Below are 651 nucleotides of genomic sequence, written 5' to 3'. Positions count from 1 at the left end.
AAAAAGCGGTTAGCTCCTTCGGTCCTCCGATCGTTGTCAGAAGTAAGTTGGCCGCAGTGTTATCACTCATGGTTATGGCAGCACTGCATAATTCTCTTACTGTCATGCCATCCGTAAGATGCTTTTCTGTGACTGGTGAGTACTCAACCAAGTCATTCTGAGAATAGTGTATGCGGCGACCGAGTTGCTCTTGCCCGGCGTCAATACGGGATAATACCGCGCCACATAGCAGAACTTTAAAAGTGCTCATCATTGGAAAACGTTCTTCGGGGCGAAAACTCTCAAGGATCTTACCGCTGTTGAGATCCAGTTCGATGTAACCCACTCGTGCACCCAACTGATCTTCAGCATCTTTTACTTTCACCAGCGTTTCTGGGTGAGCAAAAACAGGAAGGCAAAATGCCGCAAAAAAGGGAATAAGGGCGACACGGAAATGTTGAATACTCATACTCTTCCTTTTTCAATATTATTGAAGCATTTATCAGGGTTATTGTCTCATGAGCGGATACATATTTGAATGTATTTAGAAAAATAAACAAATTAGGGGTTCCGCGCACATTTCCCCGAAAAGTGCCACCTGACGTCTAAGAAACATTAATTATCATGACATTAACCTATAAAAATAGGCGTATCACGAGGCCCTTTCGTCTC

The 651-nt window shown here is 43.6% G+C and overlaps 1 protein-coding gene across 1 annotated transcript; it reads right to left on the bottom strand.

Annotated features, from left to right (window-relative positions):
* Positions 1 to 9: 9 nt before the first annotated feature.
* Positions 10 to 448, bottom strand: PHALS_07289 (beta-lactamase; the record flags this gene model as incomplete). The annotated part of the gene is made up of 2 exons (XM_024720730.1): positions 10 to 24; positions 101 to 448. The coding sequence occupies 2 exons, from the start codon at positions 446 to 448 to the stop codon at positions 10 to 12; spliced, it is 363 nt and encodes a 120-aa protein (XP_024585900.1).
* Positions 449 to 651: the final 203 nt, after the last annotated feature.

This window comes from Plasmopara halstedii, assembly GCF_900000015.1.
Source record: "Plasmopara halstedii genome assembly, contig: Scaffold_3075, whole genome shotgun sequence".
In the NCBI taxonomy this organism is placed as follows: domain Eukaryota; phylum Oomycota; class Peronosporomycetes; order Peronosporales; family Peronosporaceae; genus Plasmopara; species Plasmopara halstedii.
The sequence above is the reverse complement of the archived record's forward strand: the minus strand, read 5'-3'. Positions and strand labels throughout refer to the sequence as shown.